Source organism: Oncorhynchus mykiss, chromosome 26 (genome assembly GCF_057628025.1).
Source record: "Oncorhynchus mykiss isolate SJ-2025 chromosome 26, ASM5762802v1, whole genome shotgun sequence".
Taxonomy (NCBI): domain Eukaryota; kingdom Metazoa; phylum Chordata; class Actinopteri; order Salmoniformes; family Salmonidae; genus Oncorhynchus; species Oncorhynchus mykiss.
This window is the reverse complement of record NC_143047.1, coordinates 3,854,944-3,882,577: the sequence shown is the minus strand read 5'-3', so window position 1 is coordinate 3,882,577 and position 27,634 is coordinate 3,854,944. Positions and strand designations below refer to the sequence as shown.

The window sequence follows — 27,634 nt, the reverse complement described above, 5'->3', positions numbered from 1 at the left end:
CAAATTGAATTATTTATTTGAGGCTAAATAGATTTGTATTGATGTATTATATTAAGTTAAAATAAGTGTTCAGTATTGTTGTAATTGTCATTATTACAACAACAAAAAAATAGACAGATTTTTAAATCGGTATCGCGTTTTTGGTCCTCCAATTATCGGTATCGGCGTTGAAAAATCATGATCGGTCGACCTCTAGTAAGGATGCTCTCTGGTGCAGCTGTAAAACCTTTTAAGGATCTGAGGACCCGTGCCAAATCTTTTCGGTCTACTGAGGGGGAATAGGTTTCGTCGTGCCCTCTTCACGACTGTCTTGGTGTGCTAGGACCATGTTAGTTGGTTGGTGATGTGGACGCCAAGGAACTTGCAGCTCTCAACTTTTCCACTACAGCCCCGTTGATGAGAATGGGGGCATGCTCGGTCCTCCATCTCCTTTGTCTTGATCACGTTGAGGGAGAGGTTGTTGTCCTGGCACCACACGTTCAGGTCTCTGACATCCCTATAGGCTGTCTCATCATTGTCGTTGATCAGGCCTACCACTGTCGTCATCAGCAAACTTAATGTTGATGTTGGAGTCGTGCCTGGCCATGCAGTCATGAGTGAACAGGAAGTACAGGAGGGGACTGAGCGCCCACCCTAGAGGGGCCCCTGTGTTGAGGATCAGTGTGGCCGATGTGTTGTTACCTACCCTCACCACCTGGGGGAGGACCGTCAGGAAGTTGCAGAGGGAGGTGTTTAGTCCCAGGGTCCTTAGCTTAGTAATGAGCTTGGAGGGCACAATGGTGTTGAATGCTGAGCTGTAGTCAATAAATGGCATTCTCACATAGCTGTTCCTTTTGTCCAGGTGGGAAAGGGCAGTGTGGAGTGCAATAGAGATTGCGTCATCTGTGGATCTGTTGGGGCAGTATGCAAATTGTAGTGTGTCTAGGGTTTCTGGGATAATGGTGTTGATGTGAGCCATGACCAGCCTTTCAAAGCACTTCATGGCTACAGACTCATTATAAACCATGACATAATCCTATAGATTTGTGAAGCATTTATTTTGTGCTTGACGCTTTTTATGTATGCTATATAAAGCCTTCATAAATGGTTCTTAATTTAAAGTGGGATCGGAATATATTTTTTAGATGTGTAGCTTTTTACAGAAGGCTATTCCAGAGGGCTTTGACTAGGCAAGTGTTCACCTAGTCCCAGGAAACAGCAGTACCAGCTAAGCAGTGAAACACTGAATTCAACTAATCAAGATCACTTGATACGTTGTGTGTATATTTATAAAAAACAATATATATTTTATTTAATCTCAGCCCCCGTTACTGCAGGAGGCCTTTTGCCTTCTAAGTAGGCCGTCATTGTCAATAAGAATTTGTTAATAACTGACTTGCCTAGTTAAATAAATTTAAAATAAAATATGCTGTGGCTCTCCACATGCCCTAGCCTAGATGTTATAGCTACACCATGTAACTAATATACAGTGCCTTCAGAAAATATTTAGACCCCTTGACTTATTCCACGTTTTGTTACGTTAAGGCCTTATTCAATTATTATTATTTTTTTAATCCTGAGCATTCTGCACACAATACCCCGTAATGACAAAGCGAAAACAGGTTTTTTGCAAATTTATGAAAATAATGAAATATTGCATTTATTTAAGTATTCAGACCCTTTGCTATGAGACTTGAAATTGAGCTCAGGTGCATCTTGTTTCCATTGATCATTCTTCAATGTTTCTTCAACCTGATTGGAGTCCACCTGTAGTAGATTGAATTGATTGGACATGAGATTTGGAAAGGTGCACCTGTCTATATAAAGATCCCACGGTTGACTGCATGTCAGAGCTAAAACCAAGCCATAAGGTCAAAGGAATTGTCCGTAGAGCTCCGAGACAGGATTGTGTCGATGCACAGATTTGGGGAAGGGTACCAAAGCATTTCTGCAGCGTTGAAGTTCTCCAAGAAGGAGGAGAAGGGCCTTGGTCAGGGAGGTGACCAAGATCCCCATGGTCACTCTGACAGTGCTCTAGAGTTCCTCTGTGGAGATGGTTGTCCTTCTGGAAGGTTCCCCCATCTTTGCAGCACTCCACCAATCAGGCCTTTATGGTAGAGTGGCCAGATGGAAGCCACTCCTCAGTAAAAGGCACATGACGGCCTGCTTGGAGTTTATCAAAAGGCACCTAAAGACTCTGACCATGAGGAACAAGATTCTCTGATCTGATGAAACCAAGATTGAACTCTTTGGCCTGAATGCCAAGCGTTACGTCTGGAGGAAACCTGGCACCATCTCTACAGTGAAGCATGGTGGTGACAGCATCATGCTGTGGGGGTGTTTTTCAGCGGCAGGGACTGGGAGACTAGTCAGGTTTGAGGGAAAGATGAACAAAGCAATGTACAGAGAGATCCTTGATTAAAACCTGCTCCAGAGCACTCAGGACCTCAGACTGGGGCAAAGGTTCACCTTCCAACAGGACAACGACCCTAAGAACACAGCCAAGACAATGCAAGAGTGGCTTCCGGACAAGTTTCTGAATGTCCTTGAGTGGCCCAGCCAGAGCCCGGACTTGAACCCGATCGAGCATTTGTGGATAGACCTGAAATTGGCTGTGCAGCAACACTCCCCATCCAACCTGACAGAGCTTGAGAAGAATGGGAGAAACTTCCCAAATACAGGTGTGCCAAGCTTGCAGCGTCATACCCAAGAAGACTTGAGGCTGTAATTGCTGCCAACGGTACCTTAACAAAGTACTGTGTAAATGGTCTGAATACTTATACATACTTATTTTCTAAATTAGCAAACCTGTTTTTGCTTTATCATTAAGGGGTATTGTGTGTAGATTGCGGGTGGGGAAAAAAATATTTAATACATTTTAAAATAAGGCTGAAACCTAACTGTGGAAAAAGTCAAGGGGTCTGAATACTTTCTGAAGGCACTGCATACCCTTCTGTCTTTCTCTCGCTCAACGTCACTGATGTGTCACATTAAAATGCATTGACTCGAAGTAAAATGTTGCCAAATGTACAATGATGGTAAAAAGACATGTCAACTTCCTAACTACTACCCCCCCCCCCCCCCCCCCCCCCCCCACTCTACCTCACTTGATCTCTGTGATCCAGAGATGCCAGTGGTAAGGTCACCTCCCTGGGCGGAAAACTGAACCTGGAGAACAAGGACTACAAGAAGACCACCAAGATCACGTGGCTGGCCGAGACCCCCCGCGCGCCCCTGCTGCCCACCGTCTGCGTTAACTACCAGCACCTCATCACCAAGCCTGTCATAGGCAAGGAGGATGACTTCAAGGAGTACATCAACAAACAGAGCAAGGTGGGTGAGCAAGGGTGGGATGGGTCAAGTGTAGGTGTGTGTGTGAGTCAAGGGTGTTTGTCTATGCGATGTGTGTGTGTGTGTGTGTGTGTGTGTCGTGTGAGGGAGTGTTTTTTTTATTTGTAAAAATGTTATGATAATAAAGTATATTCCTCCTTGGGGAATCAGGTTTTCAGCTTGACCGCCCCCAGCCTCTGGAATGCCCTCCCGGACCACTTCCTTTAAAAAGTGGCCTAATGACCGTTGGAAGGCTTTAGGAAGGCTTTCTGTTGATAGCGGTGCTCCTTGGTGGTGTTATCCCTTGTAGTGTCAGCTGGCCTGTAGTTAAAAAAAATATATGGATTTGGTGTTTATTTTATGAACTTTTGGAATATTCTCTATAATGAAACGTGCTTTACCAATGTAATGTATTATTATTAAAGCACATCATTCTGAATAGAGCAGATATCATTGACCAGTATAGAGGAACACTCTTCTAATCCTTCGGAAGACTGAAAGGGTTTTCCTTTTTCTCCTCACATCCCTCTATCACATTCTCTTTCTCTTCTTCACATCTGTCTCCCATCCTTTCTTTCTGTCAGCTGGAGGAGAAGATGCTGGGTGACCCCTGTCTGAAAGACCTGAAGAAGGGTGACATCATCCAGCTGCAGAGGCGGGGCTTCTACATCTGTGACCAGCCCTACGAGCCAATCAGGTTCTATCTCCTCTACAAGATATTTGACTAGTTGATTTGACTGTGACTGTGTTTGGGCAAGTGGGAGGGATGCGTGGGTGGATGGATTGATAGTTTGATAGTTGGATGAGATAATAAATAAATAAATAAATAAATAGATGGATATTCTCTAAAGGAAAAGCACAATGCCTCTTCAAAATGAACTACTACTGCATTGTTCCAGAGTGCGTCTGTATTAATACACTGTCCCTGGTAACTAGACTAGACTTGGGCCAGAGGATTGGATGGGTGCTACATTTCCTAAATGCAGAAGCACGTCGTTCCAGTGTCTGTATTTCTAACGTGTCCCTGGGTGTTGTCACCCAGTCCCCACAGCTGTAAGGAGAGTCCCTGTGTGCTGCTGTTCATCCCCGATGGCCACACCAAGGAGATGCCCACCGCTGGCTCCAAGGAGAAGTGCAAGGCCACCACCACCACAGTGAGTCTTAATACTTACTCCTCTATTTCCCCTTTTCTAGAGTTCTCCTTTACTGCAACAGAAAGGAAATAACTACGGGCTCATCTCAATAGTCTGAAGTGGCTTCCTCTACTTGTCTCCTCATTTATAGGATAAGTCAAATCAATATAGCTGAGGCTCACCTGGCGATGTGCTTCCACCTGATTTTTCAGAAACACCCTGTATTCTTATAGATTCATGTAAATAATTAGATTATTGCAGATTTTGTAACATTTCTGTAATATAAGGAATAAACTCCTTGTCTCCTCTTAGGTTCCCTTCCCAGCCACGTGCAAAGGCGCTCCCATCTCTGCCCCAGCTAGCGATGCCTGCGCCGTTTTCTCCGGCATCGTGGCTCAAGGTGAGAAGGTACGCGATCTGAAAACCACCAAGGCCCCCAAGGAGAAGGTGGACAAAGTGGTAAAGGAGCTGCTGTCACTCAAGGCCCAGTTCAAGCAGCTGACTGGCCAGGACTACAAACCAGGCATGGCTCCACCCGCCAGCTCCACCACTCAGAAGGCCGCAACCCCCGCACCTTCTGCTGACTCCATCTCCTGCCCCTTTGCTTGCATCACCCAGCAGGAGGAGCTGAAGTCTGAGAAGGCTTCCAAGGTTTGAGTATATTTTTCTCGTTTATCATTTGGAAGATCACGAGTGGAAGATTAAACATTATTCATTTCATTTTTGTTTTTGATGCCTCCTAGTCACAAGTTAAAATATTTTCTACCTGTAGAAATAAAAAATAGGTTTCTTTTTTTAAACGCTCTTGTTTTTTCTCTCTCCCGGACCAGGTTGATGCTGTAGTCAAGCAGCTGCCGGATTTTAAAGAGTTCCATCAGATCACAGGCAAGGAGTACAAGCCAGGGATGACCCCTCCTCCTGCTGCCCAAGCCAAGACTGCTCTCTCTGCCTCATCCGCCTCATCCTCTCCCTCAGGCCTATACAAACGTGTGACCGAACAGGGAGACACTGTGAGGAAGCTTAAATCTGAGAAATCAGCGAAGGTAAGGAAGACAAGTTCAGTATAATGCTTTACTTTTAGCCTGCAGGTATTGGGAATTATGCGGTTATAGTACATTGTAAGACTTGTCTCTCATCTCTATTTGCTCCAACTGTTCATAACTGTTCTCTACGTTTTACCATTGATAGAACATTACATCCCTCTAACCACTGTATTTGATCAATCTCTCCACAAAGGACCAGGTTGATGCTGCGGTGAAGCAGCTCTTGGACTTGAAGGCAGAGTACAAACAGGCGACAGGTCAGGACTACAAGCCAGGAACTGCCCCAGTCCCTGCTGCAGCCCCAGTACAGAGCACCCAAGCCCCCACAGTCACATCTGGCTCAGGCGTCTATGAACATGTGACTCAGCAGGGTGACTTGGTGAGGAAGCTGAAAACTGAGAAGGCCCCCAAGGTGAGGCCAACAGGAAGGAATGATAGGCTGGCATTCATTAGGCACAAGTTTGATAAAATTATTCATAAATGAATATAGATGATGGAAATGTGTCTTCTGTATTAACCCAACCCTCCGATATAGAAATACACACACTAGTCTGGGGAGAGAATTGACATGCCTGCTCTATTTCAACATTCTTTACAATATGAACCCATCAGAGTCTAAGCCTTGTCTAAGCCAGGGGAGGAGGTGGGGGTTCTACTATATGGCTTTTTAAGGTCATACCAAGGATCATTTAGCTATTTGATTTTGAATTTTACGGCCCCTTGAAGTATCCCCAGAAATATATACACTAATTATTTGATAAAATGATTTTTGGTCTTACTGCTATTAGCCCATACAAAGGCATTGTATAACATATTCACTACATGGAACAACAAATAGTCCCGACAACATATCAAAAGGAAGCTTGTTCTGAATTGTCTCTTAAATCTAAGATATATATTTTTTTAAGTATCCTGATCTTTCTTATGTTTTTAACCCCATATTTTGGGCATTAACAGCTTTATTAATTCATTTACGGTAGTTTAAAAGAAAGTGACATGAACCCTTCTGTTTTTGTCCACTCCCTCTCAGGACCAGATGGACGCAGCCATCAAGCATCTGCTGTCTCTCAAAGCAGAGTACAAGCAGGTGACTGGCCAGGACTATAAACCAGGCATGGCCCCAGCCACCAGCCCTGCCCCTGTCCAGGCTAGCCCCGCCCCTGATGCCCAGTCCATCTCCTCCGTTAAGGCGCTCTTCTCCCAGGTGTCCCATCAGGGGGAGTTAGTGAGGAAGCTGAAGTCGGAGAAGGCTCCTAAGGTTAGTGAGATTTAATTTCACCTCATGTAAATCTATGCCCAAAAGAGCTGAAAACATGTTGTCCAGAACAAGCTATTCAGATGAGGAATGCTGACATTTTGGCGCATGTACAAGTTAGAATAGCTAGCTAACGTTGGCAACTGTAGCCACTTGTGCCAATGTTAAATGATAATCAGATTTAAATCTTAATATTGTTATTCAGGGATAGTCCTGATGGTTGAGTAATTAAATGCAACAGACCGCATAACACAACCAATGTATGATGGCATCCTTGTAACCAGGACCAGCTGGACGGTGCCGTGAAGCAGCTTCTGGCCCTGAAGACCCAGTACAAGGCCCTCACAGGAGAGGAGTATAAACCTGTGGCTTCTGCCGGAGCCTCGGGCGGAGAGGACAAGAACCGCAAAGACCGAGAGAACACGTCTGAGAAACAGGGAGGTGGTAGTGGCGGAGGAGGAGGGAAGAAGCAGCCTAAAGGAGACAAAGTCAAGGAGGTCTCGTCGGGAGGCGCAGGGGGAGGAGGAGAGGGGGGTCCCAAGAAACAGACACGGTGAGAGGGTTGGATGGGTGGATGAAGGGGAGAGTGGGAAGCAGAGATGGATGAATAGAGATCATTGGTACTTTAATGGAGTGGAGATTTGAAAATGGAATGATAGATGGCAGAAAGGGAGATGGTGATGGATGTCGGCTGAATGTGGATGTGGTCCTGTGTGACTCAGTTGGTAGAGCTTGTCGCTTGCAATGTCAGAGTAGTGGGTTCGATTTCCTGCTGAGGTCAGCAATACAAGAATGTGTGCACGCGTTATGATATTCTTACCTGTGTGGTTTGATCTGCTGTGCCATAGGCCCAAAACATTGCCCTTGGACAGTGCTGTACTGTCAGAGCCTTCAGAGGAAGCCTAAGAATATTTCAACTGAAAATTAAAGGTTTAAGTGATTGAAAATTACATTAGTCTTGTCGATCATGATTCGTCTCTTGTGTTCAGTGTGGTGTCTGGGGTGGGGAAGGGAAAAATGAAAACAGGAATAGCTATCCAATCAGGGTTTTCGGTATCGGTATCTGAGGAGAAATCTTCCCCTGACCCTACCAGCAGGGCCTTGGATTGACGGCATGATTAGCCAATCCGATTTTGATATGTAGTGCCCTGTGGCTCAGTTGGCAGAGCATGGCGCTTGCAACGGCAGGGTTGTGGGTTCGGTTCCCACGGGGGACCAGTATGAAATGATTTGCACTCACTATTGTAAGTCACTCTGGATAAGAGCGACTGCTAAATGACAGCTAAAATTGAAATCATGTAAATGTAGTGCAGTGGAACAGTTTTATTTTCAATGGACATGCATATTTTGTCATGGCATTTCTTGACTGTCATGTTCGTGACAACATTTGCCGTCTCCACTTAATCTCATTTCCGTACGTCGGTTGGTGTCCCCCATGGGTGCATTCCCATGGATTCAGGGCCGAGCTAGCAGACGGGTTGGTGCTAAAGTTGAGCAGTTTTCCCAGGCCCAGAGCTAGGTAGCAGTAGACGCTACAACATGATAGACTTTCTGTTTTCAACTTATTCATGGCTGGCTGTTGATAACTTTTCTACAATAGCATGATTTTTATCTTGGATTTAAAAGCAAAGGACGAACATCTTATGATTCACCATTTTAACTGTACTGGATGATGGATTTCTGCTGAGTGTTTGCACTGTTCTGTAGGGATGAGTTTGATTAATCGATTAGTCTGTCTAATTCATCCGTATCTGTTTGAAATAGGGAATTGAAAAACACCAATTGAGGTGATATTTTCCATTGCTGGGCGAAGTGGGCATAGATTTGACTTCTCTAGATACAAAACATGGCTTTCCCTCTGCAATAGACAAGTCAACATGTCTAGTATGCATGCACAGCTCTTCCTATATTTTGGCCCCAGCAACCATCAACTAATCGATAAAATAGAAAAGGTTGTTGAACTCATCCGTAGTATACTGTGTGGTTTTCACACCTGATTTCTGTGTATTTTCCTCATTTTAGACTGGGACTGGAGGCTAAGAAGGAGGAGAACCTGTCTGATTGGTACTCTCAGGTGAGTCTTTACACCTGTGCGAGTGATTATTGCCCCAGTTTTTGGACTAGCAGTCTAAACTCTACTAAAACCAGTAGTTTTGGGATTGTCACAAAACTCTCTTGGACTGAAGCCCAATTCCATTTCTACTCCTTGTACATTCCCCCTGGTGGATTTAAAAGGATGTGAAAAAGTAATTGGGAATAGGGCCTGGAGCTCGGGTGTGCACTTGCACACTTCCTGTCATTGATTTAACAATGGTGGAAAGTCCCTCCAGCCAATGATAACACCAATCTAGTGGTTTTAGATCCATTAGAGGATTGGGAAAAGGGTGGAGAATCAGAATGCAGCCATGGTATAGGGCTCAAAACAAGTGTCTACCTTCACATCTGCCCCTCCAGGTGATCACTAAGGCGGAAATGATTGAGTACTACGATGTGAGCGGCTGCTATGTGCTGCGGCCCTGGTCATACTCAATCTGGGAGTCCATCAAGGAGTTTGTTGACCGCGAGATCAAGAAGTTGGGCGTGGAGAACTGCTACTTCCCCATGTTTGTCTCACAGGCTGCCCTAGAGAAGGAGAAGTCCCACATCGCAGATTTTGCCCCTGAGGTGGGTGTTGCGATGTGTGTGTGTGGGGTTGGATGGGGGGGTGTCAGTGTTTATCTATCCCTATTGGAAATCCTGGTCCTTGCTTCTCAAGTGATGTGTGATCACCATATTTCTTGTCATACTGAAGATCTCCCTTTAAGTGATTTGACACATTTGTAGTGAACTGTGTTTGTGTGTGTGCTGCCTTCAGGTCGCCTGGGTGACGCGGTCAGGGAACACTGAGCTTGCCGAGCCCGTCGCTATTCGACCCACTAGTGAAACTGGTAAGACAAACACACCTGACCACTTCTGTCAGACTTTAAAGTTAAACTTGACACATTGAATTTCCAGATGCTTTTCACTAGGTCTCAAAGAACTACGTTGTACAGGTGTAACTTACGACACAACGTATCTATGGATATTTTCATGCAAGGCGCTTACTACTTCTACCCTCTCTATGCCATATGTGTATTCATTTACGAATTCACACCCTGACCAATGCATCCTTCGTCTTTTCTTTTAACAGTGATGTACCCTTCCTATGCCAAATGGGTCCAGTCCCACAGAGACCTCCCCATCAAACTCAACCAGTGGTGCAACGTTGTGGTCAGTGTCCAATCCACGAATGATAATTGTCATATTCACCATCACTGTTAGGGTCAGTACAATTTCAAAATGGAAAAACCTACTGAAAATAGAAGACTTCAACCCTGTCTAGTATGTCCACTGTCTTTTTTGTCAGAACTGTTTAGGACAGTGGTCACCAACCAGTTGATCGCAAGGCATTCCCAGTCGATCACCAAACATTTCTGTTGAAAAGCCAACAATAAAGGCATGCACTCCTTTTTTAAATGTTTTATTTGTGTTGCATTGTGAATAGTTGCACTTGACTCAGAAGCCCTGCGCACTGTGTAAGCACGGTCTTCCCATTTTGAACCATTTTATTTTCCCAAAAAGTCAAACTCTGCCTACCCGATGGACCGGGAGATCTGTGGCGAACTCGAGTAAGCCTACAGCGCTGGCCAATCGGATCACTCAAATTATCGTGCCTGGAGAGCTTCCATGACCCTGGCCACAGCAAAGTTTGATAGGCTACTAGTCTACGTAAGATTGAAGCACTTAAAACCATGACCACAGAGAGACTGTCAAAGAATACAGGGGGAAACGTGATCTGACTGGGATCATTTTGAATTCCAAGTCAGAAACTGGGGTGTCTTTCTAGAGCTCGGACTTTCCGAGCTGAAGGTCACTGATGTCGAGTTCCCAGTTGTCTTGAAAGCACCATGACCATCAGATACAGTTACAATCAGTCCAGTAAAATAAAAAGCTAATTATTTCAATTCATGCCCCGCAGTGCCTTGCAAATGCTACACCAACTGATCTATTTTATTAAAGCTTGAGTTTTGAAGTGTAATATGGTCTGAGAATAATAATATTTGCAGGCCAGGCATATATCCAATATGCTTTGATAATGTACAAGGCCTACTGCCCAAACCTCATTCCTACCGAATTGTTTGTATTAGGTTAATGTTGAATATAAGTAATGCTTGCTGTTTGACTGCGAATGTGATCTTTTCAGAATGTATTGTGATTTTTACTATTTCTCTAATTTCTCTCTTGCTTTCTCTCACTCACCCCCAGAGGTGGGAGTTCAAGCACCCCCAACCCTTCCTGAGGACCAGAGAGTTCCTGTGGCAGGAGGGACACACGGCTTTCGCCACCAAAGAGGAGGCCACCGAAGAGGTAACGAGGCCAATGTATTATTAACCGTTTGAGACTAGTTCTTAATTTTCTCTTGTGAATGTTGAGGAAAAAACATAGAACTTGTCATGTCTGGGGAGTGCATTCAAACGATGCTTAACGTTTTTTTTTTTGTGTGTAAGTTGGATTTAGACGCATGCATTTGAAAGTTTGCAGTCTTGTCAAATTCAGTGTTTCCTTGACAATGGACTGCCTTGACCAAAATGGCAGCCACTGTGAACCTGTTGTCCATGGGCCCTGGATCCCTTTTCCATGGATTCTAGGGATAAATTTGTACTACACCTTGGTTACTGTTGCTAACTCTGTCAAGCTTTGCCTTTTATTTTCCTGTGAAAATGGAGAAGTGCATAGTAATAACGCTAAGGGAACTCCCCAATGAGGTACTAAGTTACTTTTGGAGACAACCATCACTTATATCAGATTGGAGCAAACTAAAGGATCCTCAGTATGCCTTTTGAAGGCTGTATTCACAAAATAAATTATGCAGGAGCTTAACACAGCAAGCAGGAGGACTAGGATAGAGGCAAAGTCTACAGGTCCCAGTGTAAGAGGGAGAAACACCACTAGCTGACCATTGAGGCAGAGGCAGATGACAAAGGAGCAACATTGTTCCTAAACTGCAGGGTAGGTCTCACAATCATTTAAAAACCAAACTCATACAATATCAGCTTCAGCTAGCTGTTATGCTAACGTAAACAACCAACGTCCTCGCTTCAACAAATATACTGTTCTATGCTAGCTCCACAGGTTACTGCTCGCATGTTGGGCTGATCCACACCTTGGACCTCTGGAGACCCCAAGATAAAATTTCCACTACAAGCTTGCCACAACAGTTGCATAAGTCAAGAGGCAAGAAGATTGATTCCTATTGAAGCCTATTACAGCGGTCAGGGTGGCAAAGGCAAAAGTGAGTCGGAAAAGACCAGTCTACTGCAGTTAAAACTGATAGGTGAGCTACACGTGAATGTCTTGTTTACAATCTCTAATGCATGTTGTAATCAATCTAACCAAGAGGGTATTATAACCTAGGCAAGTCCATTATCTTTCACTGTTAGCTACATATCAAAGAAACCCATGTTAGACGTGGGCAGGTACTGTATTGGCACAAATCTATGGTGAGCAGCAGAAACAGTAGGGTATGCATAAACAGATGTCATCATGATTTCACCTTCATGTTTGCATGCTTATGTTTCTAGGACAGTGTCAAAGTGAACAGATTTACATTTACTGATGAATGTGTAGCTGGAAGTTGGACAGCATACTAACCACAAAGCATATCTTGTTTTATGTTTCCTCATCTGGAATTGGGGATTTTACATGATACTACTTTAAACTTCTTAATTTTGGCTATTTCCCTTTCCACGTGCACCCTATGCTTCAAAATGTTTGTCATCTCAGTATTTGTAGGGAGGAATGTTCAATCTAAGGCCAATTTCCTCCGTCTTTCTCGATGAGTACGGTTACATGCACATAATATGATTATTGTGGATCGTCAGATTTATATAATAGTTTGATTAAAGTGTTTACATTCTTTGCAAGAAGAACGATTTCCCTAATAACTCTGTTTCCATGGACAAATCTGAAATCAGGCTATCTGATGGCACTGATAAATGCAGACAATTGGCAACCAACAAACATTCCACCATGTTATTTTTGGGAAGCATATTGGATTCTGAGTTTGGACATATAAAGTTTGTGAAAACTACTTCTAAGACGCATTCGTTCCGAACTCACTTCAGTCACACTAAAGAGGGAGGCTGGCTCGGCTGGTGCTAGCAAATGCGCAGATCAAACCCACCACTGGAACACCCATTTAAGCTATTTACATGTCCGAATCATTCTAAAGATTTCTCAGAAAACAGGTGTTTTAATCAGCGTATGCTTACTTAGATTTGGACCTTAAGACAATTCAAGATAAGCAGAGTAAGATGTTTACATGACTATTGCATAATCTGCCTGCTTCCATAGTCCAGTTTAATATCGAATTATTACTGTGCATGTAAACATACTCATTGAGAAACCCCTCGTCTGCCATAGGCCCATCACCTCTAAGGTAGCCACATTGAAGCAAATTTTGCAGTAGCTCTGTGATGTTACTGTTTACACAGGATACATTTCTGAGAGAGAAATATTTTAAAGGGTGAATGCAAACATAAATGAGCCACATCGGTCACATACTATCAAGAGACTTTGGTCACATACTATCAAGAGACTTCGGTGTGTTGATAGACTTGTAAATGGAATAAGTTTGGCTTTGAAGTTTTCAACCTCCACTGAGTCTCAGTAATCCGAAGGTTAGCTATGTTAACAAATACATGTAAAGTCCCATAAACAATGCCAACGAGCTCATTGTAAACTTTTTGCACAGTCTCTGACCTGAAGTATTTGCAGGACAGGACACGCAGCTCAAAGTTATACAAGTAACAAAGAAATTCTACTAACAGTTTGCTGCACGCACAAAATAAATATTCGACAGCAAGGCTCTTGATCCAGGAGGGGATTCTCTGCTGTTACCAAGGAAAGCTTTCTCTTTTTCTGAAGAAGCTAACCACTTAGCTAGATAGCTAACTAGGTAATACATTGACAAACCAAATGCACAACTGCTAAGAATTTAGCACATGTTCTACAGTTAACTTAGTTAAAAGATATCTAACTAGCTGGCAAACATTTAGTTGTGAATTCCATGCTGTAATTAGATCACCTGGTGCTGCACAACAGTGAGTGACTCCAGTCTTGTAGTTGTATGCTTGTAAACAAACACCATGTGACTGGGGACTAATGGTAAGCTTCATAATGGAAAATTAGGTGACGGGTGAAAGAATGCAATGTTGTTTATCTCCTAACGTATTGCACAAGTTCACTGCAGATATTTACTGAAATGATCTACAAATATTAAAATGTATAATAACTTCAAATAAATAGTTTGAAATGTATTGAAAAACCTTTATTTTTATTTTATTTTTTTTAATCAAATTTATTTATATAGCCCTTCGTATATCAGCTGATATCTCAAAGTGCTGGACAGACACCCAGCCTAAAACCCCAAACAGCAAGCAATGCAGGTGTTGAAGCACGTTGGCTAGGAAAAACTCCCTAGAAAGGCCAAAACCTAGGAAGAAACCTAGAGAGGAACCAGGCTATGAGGGGTGGCCAGTCCTCTTCTGGCTGGGCCGGGTGGAGATTATAACAGAACATGCTCAAGATGTTCAAATGTTCATAAATGACCAGCATGGTCAAATAATAGGTCTGGGACAGGTAGCACGTCCGGTGAACAGGTCAGGATTCCATAGCCGCAGGCAGAACAGTTGAAACTGGAGCAGCAGCACGGCCAGGTGGACTGGGGACAGCAAGGAGTCATCATGCCAGGTAGTCCTGAGGCATGGTCCTAGGGCTCAGGTCCTCTGAGAGAGAGAAAGAGAAAGCATACTTAAATTCACACAGGACACCGGATAAGACCGGAGAAGTACTCCAGATATAACAAACTGACCCTAGCCCCCCGACACATAAACTACTGTAGCATAAATGCTGGAGGCTGAGACAGGAGGGGTCAGGAGACACTGTGGCCCCATCCGATGATACCCCTGGACAGGGCCAAACAGGAAGGATATAACCCCACCCACTTTGCCAAAGCACAGCCCCCACAACACTAGAGGGATATCTTCAACCACCAACTTACCATCGTGAGACAACGCCGAGTATAGCCCACAAAGATCTCCGCCACGGCAAAACCCAAGGGGGGGCGCCAACCCAGACAGGAAGATCACATCAGTGATTCAACCCACTCAAGTGACGCACCCCTCCTAGGGACGGCATTTCCAAATACGGTTATTTCCAAATACCCTGGTATATCTACACCCAAGCCTACTTTGCATTAGCAATGAGCTTGGTTTCTCCATCTTTAACTCGGTGCAATCTAGTATTGCAAAGGTCATTGGAAAATATCTCCTGTAGTTGTCTGGCATGTTTTCTGTGATGTTGTCCTTGTGAGGCCATACAGACAACTGACCTAGCCTGTCCAAAATAAAGTCCATTGAATAAAGTGCTAACACTTTGTAAATCCATATGAAATGTACAAGCCAAAAATTGTCTTAAGTTTCATCAGCACAGGCAGAAACTACATCTGCCAATCTACTCTTGTATGTCAAGGGGATAGTTGTCTGTGGGGATATGTTTCTTATTTGGTCATGTGAAAAATGTGCACAAGTTATTAAATTGACCATAAGTTAACCTAGTGCAGTATTGGGAGAAGTTGGGGGTACACTGTTATTTATTGACTCTGACCTTAACCGGTTAGGGGTTAGTCCATTTCCTAATACTTTTAAGTGAGTAGAATCTTTAAGCTCATCCCTTCCTTTTCTTCTTCCAACTGGGGATGCTCCTCTATGTACTCTGGAAACACAAAATACACAATGATGAACATTTGAATTTCTACCATACATGATTTAAAGAAGTTGGTGCTTTGTAAAAGCTGTTTTCCCCCTGTTCTTTTGCAGCTCCCGCTATTGGAGAACAGCACCACCACCATCCTCCTCCAACCCTACGGATGAGTTCCCAACATTTCCTCAGCCGCCAACAACCAAGATGTTTCTCTACAGTTCTGAATGAAAATAAGATATTACAACAGTGATATAATGATATCCCAGTCTGAAGCAGAGGCACTGGAAAAATAGACAAGATGGCAGAGCAACAACACCCGCCATGGTGTCTGCTCCCAGCCACTTACTTCGTCTTTTTAAGAGGTTGTGCTCCAAGGTAGCAGACTGACAGTCTTGCCACCAGCATGCAGAGGAAGAAGACCGTGCAGACCAAGGCGATGACGATAGACCTGGAGCTTGAGCTGCTTACAGCAGCACCGTATACTGAAGTCACTGGGCACAAAGTGTTCCCGGGTGGCTTTGTTGTCAATCCCCACTCCCTCCATTTAGGCATCTCCTGACAGGAAAGTCTAGAGTAATGAGAACCCAAGCCACGACTTCTGGAAATAAAGTGCCCAAACAAAGTCAACTTTACTGGTAGTAAATCTCTCTGTCAAAGAGCTGATGGTACCTATGCTTACAAACCTAATCATGAGTTCCTCTACCATAGTATGGGACAAATGGGAATCACAGGGATGCTGTGGTGTGATTTTATTTGTCATGTGTAAAAATGACTTTCACCTGGAGTGTGTCCACTTTAATGCAGAAAAGTGGGAGAGTATGAAAAGCCAGCTGGACTGCTGATTTTTTTTTAAAAGCATTTCTTGCCGGCCCTGTGCAGATAGTTCCTCCTTTGTTGAACTATCATCTCCGGTGTCCTCTGGTGATTTGGTTGCTGTGTCTCCTGTGGTGTAAGTGGAAGCTGCATCTTGCACAGGGCTCTACGCTGATGTTTTTTTACAAGGAGCACGTGTGCCTTAATTTATTTTTTTTTTTAAATAGGCGCGCACAAATTTAGGAGCACAATGAAAAATGTGAGATGTTGAAGCTAGAATCTTTCATTTTTCTAAGCGCACTGGAATTCCTAAATAAAAATTCCAGGTTGCACAGCAAAATATTTAAGTGCAATATGCAAGTAAAATGGCCGCACTGTAGTGCCCTGTTGCACATCAGATCTTAATCTGTAGATATACGGGATGATACATGTAATGTTATTCATCCAGATATTTAGTGTTAGGGTTATATTGTTTCAGTGGTCTTCTGAATCAAATGTGTAAATCAGACATTTGCTGCCTACATTGTACTTGTGATTACATTAACTTATGTATGTATGAGTTATGTAAGTTGTGTATAATTTATGTATATGTGAGATAAACTTGCCCCCTGGTGTCTGTCGATATTTGGTAATGTATGATAGGTTTGGCAAAACCTCATATTACAGTACAGCAGCTGGATTTGGGTACTGAAGACTTGGATTCCCATCAACACATTGCGGAACGAAATTAGCCAGCTAAAGATTTGTGATACATGTAGTCTAACAAAGCTAACTAGCTAGCTAATGTTGTTAACAAGGTAGCTAGCTAAGTTAGTAATGTTTAGCTTAGTTGTGTAATGTTAAAGTTGTTGCTGACTTTGTCTAGACAGTTTTTATTTTATTTTAAATATATTGTGATATCACACATTATGCAAAAGATTAACATAGTTGCTTACCTTGGAGCAAACATATATGCATCCTTCGTTATTTTGCTTGTGTTCGACTGTGCATGAAGTTGTCCACAAAGCTTTTTCCACAATTTACACGTCTCTCCAATAGAGCTCATGGAAGCCGTGAGGATTTTTTCTGACGTGTCCGAGTGGTTGGTTGGTTGCGGTTGTTAAGCTCTGATTGGACAATTGCTGTTCGAGAGCGGAGTTTAGTGAAGGGTTATTTAGGCCTAATACAATTACCATTATTGTCCATTTGCACAGAGATTGACATTGTTGGTGGATGATTTCAGTGATAACTTAATGTTAGGGTAGCTAATACCTCCCAGTTTCAGAATTATTTTCCAGTTACCTGCTTTCTGAATATTGTAGTATTTGTAATAACAACTGACTACTCTTGTCCCTCCTCCTGTGCGTGTGTCCAGGTGTTACAGATCCTGGACATGTATGCGCGAGTGTACGAGGAGCTCATGGCCATCCCCGTGGTAAAGGGCAGGAAGACTGAGAAGGAGAAGTTTGCCGGAGGTGACTACACTACCACCGTGGAGGCCTTCATCTCTGCCAGTGGCAGAGCCATCCAGGTACTCTTGAGGTTTGCACACATCGCACTGAATGTGGATCTAGCGTTCGTATGCCGATCGTTCAGCGTAGTGGTTTTTAGGGACAACCCACTGTAGACGTCTGACTCACAATTTTTTACTCGATTCTACATGTAAAATCGGTGTGCTCTTGGTTTGCAAATTACGTTCAGAGGTGTACGAATAACAATACGCTAGAGCCCTTTGACGCCCGATGTCCACCAGATGCATATGCGTTTTGTTTTGCCGAATGTCTTTCCTGCATTTTCCGTACTTGACGCACATAATGGCATCAGAGGAGATGACTGCCGTTTTACCATCTCCAAACCAATTGTGATATTGTGTTTTTTTTTGTATAATTTGTAACTTATTTTGTACATAATGTTTCTGCCACCCTCTCTTATGACCGAAAAGAGCTTCTGGATATCAAAAGTGATCACTTCTGGACAAAGATTTTTTCTTTAACACATCGTACGCAAAGGATTTACTATAGACACCGGACATGTCCCAAATCCCTGTCATTCACAGGAAGAAGAGACTGAGATGTAGGTTCGGGTGCCTTGTAAGAATCCGACGGCGAGTGGGTAACCCACCTCTACCATCAGTCCAATTGGCCAACGTGCAATCATTGGATAATAAACTGACTATCCTACCAACGGGACATTAAAAACTGTAAAATCTTAGTCGTGGCTGAACGACGACATGGACAACATACAGCTGCCTCCGGTAACACAAGGGGTGACGGCCTGTGTCTAGTTGTCAATAACAGCTGGTGCATGAAATTTAATATTAATTAAGTCTCAAGGTTTTGCTCGCCTGAGGTAGTCTCGTGATAAGCTGTAGACCACACTATTTACCAATAGTTTATCTACTATTTACCATAACAAACTGTCACGAGAATTCAATCCCAATGATAACTGACAATCAATAGCTCTGACCAATCCCCCAGATCTGTAAGACCATGGGTTTAATAATAATTAGTCAAAGACTCAGCTTATGCAAAAAGAGTACAGTTTATTTAGAGAACATTCTAACGTCCATTATGCAAAGACATCCATTCTATAGCTGTGCACATACTTCCACACAAACAGTATGTATCCTACGCACATACTTCCACACAAACAGTAGGTGAGTTTTATCTCTATAGTTCTCACCACTGTGTATCACTGCCCAGCCGACAGTTCCATTCCCCCGAGATTAGGGAAACCTTGAGAAGTACTCCCTATGCTCTCATAGGTTCCTCAGAGGCCTAGCCGGGTCGGTAGAAACACAGTTTTAATTGTTCTTCTGTATTTTCCTAGGCACCCACATACAAGTTCAAATCCTAAGCAACACCTTGCTCAGACAGTCTGTGTTTTTCCACTATACAGATACATTGTTTAACCTAATTCCGACTAAAACTACACACATCAGATTAGAATTTTATGATTCTAATCAATTTCATACAGTTATAAGGTTTCAGAGTGGAATTATTTTATCATTATCTTTCAACATATACGTTATTTTATCACAAACCTATGCTGGCACTAAGACTACACTCAACGAGCTGTATAAGGCAATAAACAAGAGAATTCTCATCCAGAAGTGGCGCTCCTAGTGGCCGGGTACTTTAATGCAGGCAAATTTCAATCTGTTTCACCTCATTTCTACCAGCATGTTACATGTGCAGCCAGGGGAAAAAAACCCTAGACCACCTTTACTCCACACAGAGACGTGTACAAAGCTCTCCCTCACCCTTTATTTGGCAAATCTGACCATAACTCTATCCTCCTTACTTGTGCTTACAAGCAAAAACTAAAGCAGGAAGTAACAGTGACTCACTCAATACGGAAGTGGTCAGATGCTAAACTACAGGACTGTTTTGCTAGCACAGACTGGAATATGTTCCTGGGATTCTTCCGATGGCATTGAGGAGTACACCACATCTGTCATTGGCTTCACCAATAAGTGCATCGACAACGTCGTCCCCACAGTGACTGTACGTAAATACCCCAACCAGAAGCCATGGATTACAGGCAACATTCGAACTGAGCTAAATGGTAGAGCTGCCACTTTCAAGGTGCGGGACTCTAACCCAGACACTTTATTTATTCACCTTTATTTAACCAGGAGTCTAGTTGAGAACAAGTTCTCATTTACAACTGCGACTTGGCCAAGATTAAGCAAAGCAGTGCGACACATGGAATAAACAAAGTCTATATACAGTGTGTGCATATGATGTTAGATAAAGGAGGTAAGGCAATGAATAGGCCGTAGTGGTGCAATAATTACAATATAGCAATTATGCAGAGGATGAATGTGCAAGTAGAGATGGTGGGGTGCAAAGGAGCAAAATAAATAACAGTATGGGGATAAGGTAGTTGGATGGGCTATTTACAGATGGGCTATGTACAGGTGCAGGCATCTGTGAGCTTCTCTGACATCTGGTGCTTATAGTTAGTGAGGGAGAAATGAGTCTCCAGCTTCAGTGATTTTTGCAGTTCATTCCAGTCATTGGCAGCAGGAGACCTGGAAGGAAAGGCGGCCAAAGGAGGAGTTGGCTTTGGGGTTGACCAGTGAAATATACCTGCTGGAGTGTGTGCTACGGGTGGATGCTGCTATGGTGATCAGTGAGCTAAGGCAGGGCTTTACCTAGCAAAAACGTATAGATGACCTGGAGCCAGTGGGTCTGGTGACGAATATGAAGCGAGGGCCAGCCAACGAGAGCATACAGGTCGCAGTGGTGGGTAGTATATGTGGCTTTGGTGACAAAACGGATGGCACTGTGATAGACTGCATCCAATTTGCTGAGTAGTGTTGGAGGCTATTTTGTAAATGACATCGCCGAAGTCAAGGATCGACAGGATAGTCCGTTTTACGAGGGTATGTTTGGCAGCATGAAGAATGCTTTGTTGCGAAATAGGAAACCGATTCTAGATTTAATTTTGGATTGGAGATGCTTAATGTGAGTCTGGAAGGAGAGTTAACAGTCTAACCAAACACCTAGGTATTTGTAGTTGTCTACATATGTCAGAACCGTCCAGAGTAGTGATGCTGGACGGGCGGGCAGGTGCGGGCAGCGATCGGTTGAAGAGCATGCATTTAGTTTTACTTGCATTAAGAGCAGTTGGAGAGTTGTATGGCATCGATACTCGTCTGGAGATTAGTTAACAGTATCCAACGAAGGGCCAGAAGTATACAGAATAGTATTGTCTGCATAGAGGTGGATCAGAGAAAATATATTTGGAAGATTTTATACCGTAATTTAACCCAGGCCTGCTTTTTAACAATAAGAAAACAACCAAACTAAATGTTTATTTTCCTCTCAGGGCGCCACGTCCCATCACTTGGGACAGAACTTCTCCCGGATGTTTGAGATTGTGTTCGAGGACCCCAAGAAGCCAGGTGAAAAGCAGCTGGCATATCAGAACTCGTGGGGCATCACCACCCGCACCATCGGCGTACTCACCATGGTCCACGGTGACAACATGGGCCTGGTGCTGCCCCCCAAAGTCGCATGTCTCCAGGTACGTTTTTTTATTTTACCAGGAAATTCTTATTTACAATGATGGAAAAAGGTCAATCATTTAGATTTGTAAATCAACCCTTATAAGCATGAGTCAAGTTGACGTAGTAAATTCAGTGCCAATTCAAATTGATTTAACTCTGCATCTTTTCCTGCTCCTCTTCTCACCCAGGTGATCATCATCCCATGTGGTATCACGGCCTCCCTGCCCGAGGCTGAGAAAGAGGTTCTCTTGGCCCAGTGCTCCAAGTACCTGGCTCGGCTGCAGAGGGGAGAGATCCGAGTCAAGGCAGACCTCAGAGAAAACTACTCCCCTGGCTGGAAGTTCAACCACTGGGAGCTCAAGGTAAAGCCACAACTCCTGGCCATGTTTGGGTTACTTTGTAAGAGCGTGGCTCTAGCAACGCCAGGGTTGTGGGTTCGATTCCCACTGGGGTTGTACACAACAACAAAAAATCTCCTTTTAGGGGTTTGTAGCCTTGTCATTCAGTGCTTCCTCTACAATGGACCGCACTGGCCGAAATGACTGCCACCGTGAACCTGTAGTCCATGGGCCTCCTGTTCCATCTCCATGGATCCTGTGGATACATTTGTACTACTGACAATTAGATGATTTCAGGGATGAACTTCTCATCAGTACAATATTAAGTGTCTAATTAAAGGGAAAGGTCTCACTCTTTTTCCGTCTCTTTTTCTCTTGCTCATTCCCTCTTGTTCTCTTTCTCTCTATCTCTCTCTCTATTCCCCTCCCTCTCTCCATCCATCCCTCTAAGGGTGTGCCCATTCGTCTGGAAGTGGGTCCTAAGGACCTGAAGCAGGGTCAGTGTGTGGCCGTGAGGAGAGACACAGGGGAGAAGATCACCCTGCCCGAGGCCGACACAGAGAAGAGGCTCGCACAGCTACTGGAGGACATCCAGACCAACCTCTTCAAGAGGTAGAATGCATGTACATTCACGCTCTCATACAAGTGTGGAGACACACACTTGAGGAAAACAAGGCCAACCTCTTGGTAGCGCACACACACACACACACACACACACACACACACACACACACACACACACACACACACACACACACACACACACACACACACACACACACACACACACACACACGGTATAAGAATTATCAGCATATACACATGCTTCACACACATACAGTTGAAGTCAGAAGTATACATACACTTAGGTTGGAGTCATTAAAACTCTTTTTTTCAACCACTCCACACATTTCTTGTTAACAAACTATAGTTTTGGCAAGTCGGTTAGAACATCTACTTTGTGCATGACACAAGTAATTATTCCAACAATTGTTTACAGACAGATTATTTCACTTAGAATTCACTGTATCACAATTCCAGTGGGTCAGAAGTTGACTGTGCCTTTAAACAGCTTGGAAAATTCCAGAAAATTATGTCATGGCTTTAGAAGCTTCTGATAGGCTAATTGACATCATTTGAGTCAATTGGAGGTGTACCTGTGGATGTATTTCAAGGCCTACCTTCAAACTCAGTGCCTCATCATGGGAAAATCAAAAGAAATCAGCCAAGACCTCAGGGGAAAAAATTGTAGACCTCCAAGTCTGGTTTATCCTTGGGAGCAATTTCCAAACGCCTGAAGGTACCACGTTCATCTCTACAAACAATAGCACACAAGTATGAACACCATGGGACCACGCAGCTGTCATACCGCTCAGGAAAGAGACGTGTTCTGTTTCCTAGAGATGAACGTACTTTGGTGTGAAAAGTGGAAATCCATCCCAGAACAACAGCAAAGGACCTTGTGAAGATGCCTTTTCAGCAATGCCTTTTCCAGAATGATGGAGCACCTTGCCATAAGGCAAAAGTGATAACTAATTGGCTCGGGGAACAAAACATCGATATTTTGGGTCCATGGCCAGGAAACTCCCCAGACCTTAATCCCATTGAGAACTTGTGGTCTATCCTCAAGAGGTGGGTGGACAAACAAAACCCCACAAATTAATCCAAGCATTGATTATGCAAGAATGGGCTGCCATCAGTCAGAATGTGGCCCAGAAGTTAATTGACAGCATGCCAGGGCGGATTGCAGAGGTCTTGAAAAAGAAGGGTCAACACTGCAAATATCAACTCTCTGCATCAAATTCATGTAATTGTCAGTAAAAGCCTTTGACACTTATGAAATGCCTGTAATTATACTTCAGTATTTCATAGTAACATCTGACAAAAATATCTAAAGACACGGAAGCAGCAGACTTTGTGAAAAATTAATATTTGTGTCATTCTCAACTTTTGGCCACGACTGTACATGGGGCGGCAGGGTAGCCTAGTGGTTAGAGCGTTGGACTAGTAACCGGAAGGTTGCGAGTTCAAACCCCCGAGCTGACAAGGTACAAATCTGTCGTTCTGCCCCTGAACAGGCAGTTAACCCACTGTTCCCAGGCCGTCATTGAAAATAAGAATTTGTTCTTAACTGACTTGCCTGGTTAAATAAAGGTAAAATAAAAAAAAAACATGCTCTCTGTTTTGCGATCTTTCTGTGCGTCTCTCTCGGTCTCTGTGTGTATCTCTCTCAGCTACTGCACTGGGGCTAATGTACACCACACACACACACACACACACGTGTGTGACCTGTCGAATCCTGGACTAATATCAAATGTTTCTGTGTCGCAGGGCATCAGACGACTTGAACAAGCACATGGTGGTAGCAAACTCTATGGAACAGTTCCAGAGAGACCTGGACCAGGGCAGGGTGAGTTACACTGTTTATCTGTTATATATGTTGAAACTACATCAGAGATTAAGTCTTCATGGCCTGTGTGGTACAGCGGTTACAGCCGCTCACCCCGGAACACATGTAAGCCAGAATCTTCATAGTGTCGTATCCGGCCCACTGCCCTTTCACTCACCCTTCCCTGCATATCACACTGTACTATCTCTTCAATAAAGCTAAAGAAAACTGACAGGAGTGGGGGAAAAAATATATAAAGTATTTTTTGGGAAGTGGGGCAGTCCCACTCCTGTCAGGTTTCTTCACTTCTGGCTGGCTTAACTAATACAAACACACTGACCGTTTTATTTATTTTTATTTTTTTGGGGATGTCCACAGATTGTCCAGATCCCCTTCTGTGGAGAAATTGAGTGTGAAGACTGGATCAAGAAGACCACTGCCAAGTACGTATCTCTCAATGACTGTGATGCATATATACGTACATTGGGGAGAACAAATATTGAATACACTGCCGATTTTGCAGGTTTTCCTACTTACAAAGCATGTAGAAGTCTGTAATTTTTGTCATAGGTACACTTCAACTGTGAGAGACGAATGTAAAACAAAAACCCAGAAAATCACATTTGTATGATTTTTAAGTAATGAAATCAACTCCCTATCCTGTCTCTTTGTCCCCCCTCTCCAGGGACCAGGATCTGGAGCCCGGTGCCCCCTCCATGGGTGCAAAGAGCCTGTGTATCCCCTTCAAGCCCCTCAAGCCCCTGCAGCCGGGCCAGATGTGTGTCAGCGGCAAGGAGGCCGCCCAGTACTACACTCTGTTTGGCCGTAGCTACTAAATACACACCTGAAGGGTGTATCTCTGTCTGAAATTGCTTCCTCTCCTCGTCACTTCTCCTTTGTCTGGTAAATGTGAAGAACAAGATTGTTGAAAACCAAGAAATTCTCTGGGTGTTTCCCCCTATCATGCTCTTTTGAATGAGCAGAGATGAAGTCACTTCAGACTATTGAGATATACCGAGTCAACACCCCATAGTGTGTTCCCTTTCTTTCAGCCCTTAACCATGTTGCAATGGTGGCCCAACCCCTTGAAAGTGACTAAAGAAAGGCACTCTCCGTAATCAACTATTATCTCCCCACTTGCCCTAAATGTAACACAAATGGCACGTTATTTAACCCGGTTACAGTCTTGTCCCTTTCTCCCTCCCACCCTAACTTATCTCAGGACCTTTTACAGGTATAAAAGATGTCCTTGTACTCAGGCAAGATGTTTTAGTACCTTCCCACTAACTGAACTGACATTGACCCCTCTCTGTCATAGCAATTGGGGGTGGTGAGGGTTGTTTCCTGGAGGTTTTCGACACGTTATTCCGGTGTATTCCGGTGTATTCCGGTCATAGGAATACTCATAGCCCCTCTAGTAATTTAATAGGAACTATGTCATAAACAGCCCTCAAAGCTCCAGAATGTGGTTAAAATAGCAGCCATAGAAGCAGTAACAAGGTCAATGGATCTCAACCAAAACAATGGAAATGCGTAGAGAAAAGATCTCAACTCTTCTCATTGCCCCCCAGCAAAATGTTCCTACTTTTAGGCTGTTATTGTGTATTTCACACTGTTGAGGTAAAACAAATATTAATAATCAACTGGATTTCAGTTAAAAACAATTGACTACCACCACCGATTTCTCTATGCTAGCTGTGCTACCAGCTTATACGAACGGGAGGTAGCATTTAGCAGTTACTTCTTCTAAACCTGAAAAGGAACTACTTCTAAATGTTATGCAGCGTAAACATCCAAATATATCCACATCTGCCTTTTAGTAACCACATTCTGGGCCGTACCTCGTCTACAATACATCAATAATGAGGGATTTGATGAATATCCACTTTGTTCGATCAGATTTGAATGTGCGTCAAGCCAACGTCCTTTTTATCCCCCACGGTCTGCGTTCCATTGACCTCTTTACCCCATCTATATTGGTCAGGGAGAAATCCAAACCAGTCTAATTGAAATTGATGGCAGTAGAGGCATAATCCTGATTTTTCTTATGCAGGAAAAGAAAAGTAAGGCATTTGATTTCAGAAATTGTGTATTAGAATTGTGAACTTAAAATATTGTAAAATAATTATAAGTATAGTTTTTATACGGGTTTACTGTGAATGCTGTGTATAAATAGCCTCTAAAACAGGGCTGTCCAACTATTCCTGGAGAGGTTAGAGGTAGGTTTTTGCTCCAACCCCAGTTGTAACTAAAAGGATTCCGCTTATCAACCAGCTAATTATTTGAATCAGTTGCGCTAGATTAGGGTTGGAGTGAAAACCTACTGGACAGTAGTGCTCCGGAAACATGGTTGGCGAGCCCTGCTCTATAATCTATATGGAAAAAGACCATAAATGTCTGCATTTTTGTTTTCTTGGAAAGCTGTGAGTGTTATTATATGATACCATGTCAATACTTGTTGCATTTACAATTTTTTTGAGACAGGCTGTGGATTGACTGCATTGTTTGAATGGAATGTTGTCATATTGGCAGTTAATTTGAAAAATGTATTGAATCATTCCTCTGAAGCTGGCTAGCTAACAAACATACAGTGCAGATACATTCTTCAAATTCATTATTTTACACTATCACAGCACTGGCAAACCATGGTTGGCCACCTCCCTGACCAAAATGGCCGACCTTCGTTCCACCATAAGAAGGTTCATGTCCATTCTAGCATCCTAATTCTATTGGAATACGTACTATGACATACCTGTACCGTAATCCCAACTCATGCAATTGTAGAACTTGTCTATAATAATAAAGGGAATTTCCACTGTATAGTTTCAGGTGATTTCTGTTTTGAGGAGATGCGTTATCGTTTGAGTGCTTCTTTATCTGTAAATTATGGTCACTTTATATGAAAATGTGTGGATTCTTGTCCAAACAGGTGCACATCATTGTTCTATGGTCAGTGTAGAAAAGTGAAACTCCACTTTCCCAGAGATCATGTAAAATGGCTCCGGAAGAAATGGCAGCAGTTTTACGGGCGCCCAACCAATTGTGCTATTATGTTTTTTTTTTGCGTTATTTGTAACTTATTTTGTACATAATGTTTCTGCAACCATAACTTACTGTGAAAAAGAGCTGGATATTAGGACAGCGATTACTCACCTTGGATTAGCCAAAGACTTTTCTACAACAAGGATGACGCACAAGACATTCTCCAAACACCCCACAGGGCCAACATCCCCGCTATTTGCAAGAGGAAGCGACGCAGGTACAGAGGACAAAGAGCCAGATGCCTGGACCCGGAGAAGGCGTCTGGGAAATCTGCCGTTACCGTCAATACTACCCGCCAACGTGCAATCATTGGACAATAAATTAGACGAGGTACGATCACGAATATCCTACCAACGGGACATCAAAAACTGTAATATCTTATGTTTCACGGAATCGTGGCTGAATGACGACATGTATATTCAGCTAGCAGGATATACGCTGCACTGGCAAGATAGAACAGCACAGGAAATGAGCAAATAGAAAACCACTTACCCAGAGGCGGCTCTCCTAAGACAAGGGGGGGCGGTCTGTGTGT

General features: G+C 43.4%; 1 protein-coding gene and 2 non-coding genes across 11 annotated transcripts in view; all 3 read left to right on the top strand.

Annotated features, from left to right (window-relative positions):
* LOC110506264 (bifunctional glutamate/proline--tRNA ligase) overlaps positions 1-26,877 on the top strand; it is a 57,098-nt gene extending 30,221 nt beyond the window's left edge. For 6 of the 9 annotated variants that reach the window (XM_090221727.1, XM_021585698.3, XM_021585699.3 and 3 more), the window contains 20 exons: positions 3,105-3,312; positions 3,894-4,006; positions 4,352-4,463; positions 4,755-5,093; positions 5,273-5,485; positions 5,679-5,897; positions 6,516-6,743; positions 7,025-7,293; positions 8,763-8,814; positions 9,195-9,404; positions 9,595-9,667; positions 9,910-9,989; positions 11,025-11,126; positions 17,689-17,844; positions 21,150-21,347; positions 21,519-21,692; positions 22,120-22,280; positions 24,000-24,078; positions 24,436-24,500; positions 24,743-26,877. In XM_090221727.1, the coding sequence (XP_090077853.1) occupies positions 3,105-3,312; positions 3,894-4,006; positions 4,352-4,463; positions 4,755-5,093; positions 5,273-5,485; positions 5,679-5,897; positions 6,516-6,743; positions 7,025-7,293; positions 8,763-8,814; positions 9,195-9,404; positions 9,595-9,667; positions 9,910-9,989; positions 11,025-11,126; positions 17,689-17,844; positions 21,150-21,347; positions 21,519-21,692; positions 22,120-22,280; positions 24,000-24,078; positions 24,436-24,500; positions 24,743-24,893 (3,202 nt within the window). In that variant the 3' untranslated portion in view covers positions 24,894-26,877. Of the gene's footprint in view, positions 1-3,104; positions 3,313-3,893; positions 4,007-4,351; positions 4,464-4,754; positions 5,094-5,272; positions 5,486-5,678; positions 5,898-6,515; positions 6,744-7,024; positions 7,294-8,762; positions 8,815-9,194; positions 9,405-9,594; positions 9,668-9,909; positions 9,990-11,024; positions 12,094-15,637; positions 17,845-21,149; positions 21,348-21,518; positions 21,693-22,119; positions 22,281-23,999; positions 24,079-24,435; positions 24,501-24,742 lie in introns of all 9 variants that reach the window. The other 3 variants (XR_016492166.1, XR_016492165.1, XR_016492164.1) reach the window with 1 other exon arrangement.
* Positions 11,296-11,430, top strand: LOC118944583 (small nucleolar RNA SNORA5). Its single transcript, XR_005039935.2, has one exon. It is a non-coding gene; the product is annotated as a small nucleolar RNA SNORA5 (small nucleolar RNA).
* LOC118944582 (small nucleolar RNA SNORA5) lies at positions 21,819-21,953 on the top strand. Its single transcript, XR_005039934.1, has one exon. It is a non-coding gene; the product is annotated as a small nucleolar RNA SNORA5 (small nucleolar RNA).
* Positions 26,878-27,634: the final 757 nt, after the last annotated feature.